Source organism: Oncorhynchus nerka, linkage group LG24, assembly GCF_034236695.1.
Source record: "Oncorhynchus nerka isolate Pitt River linkage group LG24, Oner_Uvic_2.0, whole genome shotgun sequence".
Lineage (NCBI taxonomy): Eukaryota > Metazoa > Chordata > Actinopteri > Salmoniformes > Salmonidae > Oncorhynchus > Oncorhynchus nerka.
Genome location: NC_088419.1, coordinates 24,935,836 through 24,940,487, shown reverse-complemented (window position 1 = coordinate 24,940,487; position 4,652 = coordinate 24,935,836). Strand labels below are relative to the sequence as shown.

The 4,652-nt window shown below is 36.3% G+C and overlaps 1 protein-coding gene across 1 annotated transcript; it reads left to right on the top strand.

Annotated features, from left to right (window-relative positions):
• The first annotated feature begins 1,294 nt into the window (after positions 1–1,294).
• On the top strand, positions 1,295–3,022 carry LOC115107718 (fatty acid-binding protein, brain-like). The gene is made up of 4 exons (XM_029631296.2): positions 1,295–1,441; positions 1,599–1,771; positions 2,156–2,257; positions 2,737–3,022. Exons 1-4 carry the CDS (start codon positions 1,369–1,371, stop codon positions 2,785–2,787), a joined length of 399 nt encoding a protein of 132 aa, XP_029487156.1. The 5' UTR covers positions 1,295–1,368; the 3' UTR covers positions 2,788–3,022.
• Positions 3,023–4,652: the final 1,630 nt, after the last annotated feature.

Below are 4,652 nucleotides of genomic sequence, written 5' to 3'. Positions count from 1 at the left end.
CATTGTGTGTTGTCTTTGTACAAGGGAGGCGTCTCATTGCACAGTGAAATTGATACCAACTTACTTTGTTTAATCATTGGCAGTAAAATGGCGATTACATTGTCTCTCCTACTCTTTCTTAGTCATCTGCAATAATACAGTACATCAGAAAAGCTTTTCTTAGCCATGGAACCAGAATATTGATGTGTGTGGTTGGCCACGAATGAAAGGCTACAGTACCTTGAAAAATGAAACCATGTTGTTTGTTTTTGTAGATGTCATTTATATCTCTCCTTATATTGTACCATAGTGTCTGGTGGGGACTGATTTGGCCAGAGGAGGGCACCAAACATGTCTTTCACACCAACATGAATGGATCTTTTACAAAATCCACTGGCAAATATACATTATATTTTTTTAACACCCTTTTTTATTGTCATGAAATATAAAGCAACTTACTGAGTAGATATTAAACAATACATCAAGGAGACATATTTCTTCAAATAGGGATTATCCATGCTACTGTAATAATACATATACATTCTATTAAACTACACATGAAAAGCTCTGTATCAAATTTCAAAGCTCTTGGAAGCAAAGCACTGAAAATTATGCTGAAAATCTTTAGTTAAAAAGATGATTGTCTCCTAATGGTATTCATACATGCATAGCATATGTTATATATGTGATCAGAATAGTCCAAACCTGATCATGCTATGGAATAGTTACAGTATCCATAGCCTACCCAATAATATGTAAGACATAAATGTTTGATTTTTACTTTCCTTCAGATATAGGATACTGAAAATGAAGAACTATCTTTGCCTAAAACAAATACATTGGTACTTGAATGCACACAGAATGCATAATAACTGTCCTCAATGCAGAAAGCCCATGGGACTGTTAGAGTGGATTAATCCACTTAATGACAAAGATTTGTCAAACAAACTCTGATTCCAGCTGGGTGGGTTTTCAGCCCTAGATCTGACACATTCCATTTACCGTCTGTCTTGCAGAGCAGGGACAGTGATTAGTGTAGCTAGTATGTTTACTCTAAGTCACAACAAGACGGATCTGCAACTGCAATCAATGCACAAGCAGTTGATAAATAATATGTGTATTTTGCAATAGGTGTGTCAAATCATGGCATGGCATATTATGCTATGTAAAGTGAAAATCAAAGCATAGCTTTACAAGCTCTCAACACCAATCAGAAGACAGAAAGTATCTCCTTAGCCAATAGGAAGTAAGTCTCCACCCCCTACGAGCATATTAATAAGCCCCAGACAAATAATGAAGGTTTATGTGAAAAAGCTCATATTGACTCCGGCACCATCCGTATCAACTTTACCTCAGTTCTCTTATTGCACGGTCCTCTAACTCTTCATCATGGTTGATGCCTTCTGTGCCACCTGGAAACTGGTCGACAGTGACAACTTCGATGAGTACATGAAAGCACTTGGTAAGTTTTCATGACTTTACAGTTATAACCTAATAATTAGAAAAGTGATTTATTACCTGTATATTTGTTCAATGACATAATGTACAGTGGTTCGCGTCAGGTGATTCATTTTGCATGATCCCACCTCTCTCATTGCCTTTTTTCATTACTTTCACAGGTGTTGGTTTTGCAACAAGGCAGGTCGGAAATGTGACCAAACCAACCGTTATCATCGCAAAAGAGGGGGACAAAGTGGTCGTTAAAACCCAGAGTACTTTCAAGAACACTGAAATATCCTTCAAACTGGGAGAGGAGTTTGATGAAGCCACTGCAGATGACAGAAACTGTAAAGTAAGTGTTACAATATGGGATTTTGTTTAAAGGGATATATGCACTGGACACTGCACTTGAATATAGGCTTTGTCAGCTAGAACAGCTCTTATATTTTTCACTGGGTTGGTTTGAGGAACCTGTTAAAGAGCCCAGTCCAACGTTTTAATTGATTGTTTCCACCCTTTAATAATGCATTAACTAACATGTTTACTTGACAAATTTCATTCAATTAGTTTCTATTTAGCCACATTAGTAATATGTAATATGATCTGGATTATGAAACATTGGAACTTTGGAAGTATTGCATTTATGTCTTCATAGAATTTACCATAATATATTGTAACTATATTTAACTTGTTGTTGAGAGCAATATTCTGACCTATTTGTCCCATCTGGTTGCAGTCCACTGTGAGCTTGGATGGAGATAAACTTGCTCACGTTCAGAAGTGGGACGGCAAGGAGACCAAGTTTGTGAGAGAAATCAAGGATGGGAAATTGGTCATGGTAAGAGCCTTCTTAAATGTATTCTGAAATGATAATTCCTGGGTAATATGGATTTTGAAACAAGGTGACGGGGAAGCAAGGCTACACTAGTACTAGTACTAGAAATGGTGTAGAGGGTATTTCTATGCTGAAAGCCTTTATGCTGAAGCTGGTGCTGCTGAGCATAGTAGCATAGTAGCATAGTTCTCAGTGTAGAGATACATGAAAATAAGTTTTTTTTAAATGTGCATGTTCCTCATCAGTTTAACATTATGACTCTAGTTTTACATCTCCCACAAATTGTAGGAGTGACCTCTAATAGTCCATATTATGCACCTTTCAGTTCCAGTCTGACCTGATGTGATATAGGAACTGGACTCTTATTTTAAGAGTCCATCAAGCAATATCTTACTTTTCATGATGAATGTTATTTATACTGTATTTCATGTTTGATATCTTCAATGCACAGAGATGTATTTGTTATTTTATCTCATTCACAGACTCTTACATTTGAAGACATTGTGGCAGTGCGTACCTATGAGAAGGCATGAGCTGGGAGACATCACTAGTTAAATCATTTGAGTCCATTTTACTGGACTACAGCCAAGAAGTGTTTTGTTTTTACTGCATGCTGACCTTTGCACTTCATCCTTCCAAATGTTTTACAACATGGGCTGGAAGTCTTTTTTGTAAGACATTTTTTATATATGTTCATTTGGTGATTGCTCATCATTTGTAAACCTGTGTGAAACATACTAAAATAAAAGAACATGCACTCAAAATTCAGTATGTTTTTACTCTATTATGTAAATGACTGTTTGATACCCATTGTTGTGCAATTTCCTAAACGTCAACATATTCATTCACTCAAGGATTGGGCATGCCTAGGAAACAGGTGTCTGCCACAATGTATTCATGTCATGACTATTCGATACAATATATCAGCAGAAGTCAAGCTCACATGCCTATGAAGACCATGTTGTAAAAGTGTTGCGAAGGGGCATTTGTCTGTGCGGCTGTGTCTGCGTGCACGAAATATTATTTTGCAGAGCTGCGCCGGAGAAATCAATAGAGCTCGCCAGCTCGTAATCCTAAAAAACGCAAATGATTTACTTCTGTTTCGTTCAGAGATTCCTTTAGAGAAAATAAATGTGAAATAATAGGTTTTTGCGATAAACACAGGAAATAAGGTCTGAGCTTAACAGGTTTGTTTAGGAGATTTTATACGTTTTGTTCTGTGAGATAATATCAATCAGTTAACATGACCGTTATGAAGTAGGAATCCTTTATGTGCTTTGTGTGCTTTTTTAAATTACATAAATGCCTCACAATTGACAAAAAGTGACGTCAGCTGATGAAGATGAACTTATAAAATGAATTTATACGATCCCCTGGCTAAGCCTGTGTTTACCGCAGAGCTTATTTTCTGCGTTTATACAAAAATCCTACAAAAAACTAATTTCTCCATAGGCTTTGGCCAACGAGCCATGGAGTTAGTGCCCGTAAAAAATACTCTAATACCATTTCTCTCTATGGGCCCAATTCTTTCCTACGTATGCTTTTCTTATGCACTTCCTATGCAGGTGCTTTACTGGCTTTGCAGGTGTAGTTCCATTGCATGCGCTGAATAAATGGAATTCAACCTCCCACTTGCTGGTCAACAGACTTTCTCATGGAGTTTTAATTTAATAGCATTTTCAGTACATTTATGTAAGATCGTTCCTTTAAATTTGGTGTACATTTAATTCGATTTTTTTTTGACAGACTCACTAGAATATATGGAGAGAATGTTCAGAATATTAGGGATCAAATGAAAGAAAGCCACAAATACACGCATATATCTCATTTTCAGCACCAATTGGTAGGTAAGAAAATACTCTGATATTGTATAATATTTAGGATTAGGAAAGTATTTGGAAAACATTAAAACATTAAACAGGTTTGGAGAGCATTTATGCACAATATATATAAAGTACCAGTCAAAAGTTTGAACACACCTACTCATTCAAGGGTTTTTCTTTATTTGTACTATTTTCTACATTGTGGAATAACAGTGAAGACATCAAAACTATGAAACAGTTAGTTAAATGGTTACCAGGACAATTTACATTGACCCCCTTCATTATTTATTTATTTATCTTAATTGTTTTTCACTAACACCCTTGCACTGGCTCTATTTACACTCACTAGACTCTACCCACACACTCAAAAATACTACACACACACACACACACACACACACACATGCATATTGACGCCACACACTCACACATAGACATACTTTCACACTTCACATATGCTGCAAGTTGTCATGAACCCGTGCACTTGGTTTAAACTGCTATGTATGGTCTGTGTTCCATAATGATTCAAATAGACAACATGTCCCAAATTATTACACAACTTATAATACGTTAGC

What these genes read in the sequence shown, in the direction of transcription:
- LOC115107718 (XM_029631296.2), top strand. Translation starts at nt 1,369, where the DNA reads ATGGTTGATGCCTTCTGTGCCACCTGGAAACTGGTCGACAGTGACAAC. An exon ending in CAGATGACAGAAACTGTAAA is followed by an intron (nt 1,772 to 2,155) that starts GTAAGTGTTACA and finishes ATCTGGTTGCAG; the next exon opens with TCCACTGTGAGCTTGGATGG. An exon ending in AGGATGGGAAATTGGTCATG is followed by an intron (nt 2,258 to 2,736) that starts GTAAGAGCCTTC and finishes TCTCATTCACAG; the next exon opens with ACTCTTACATTTGAAGACAT.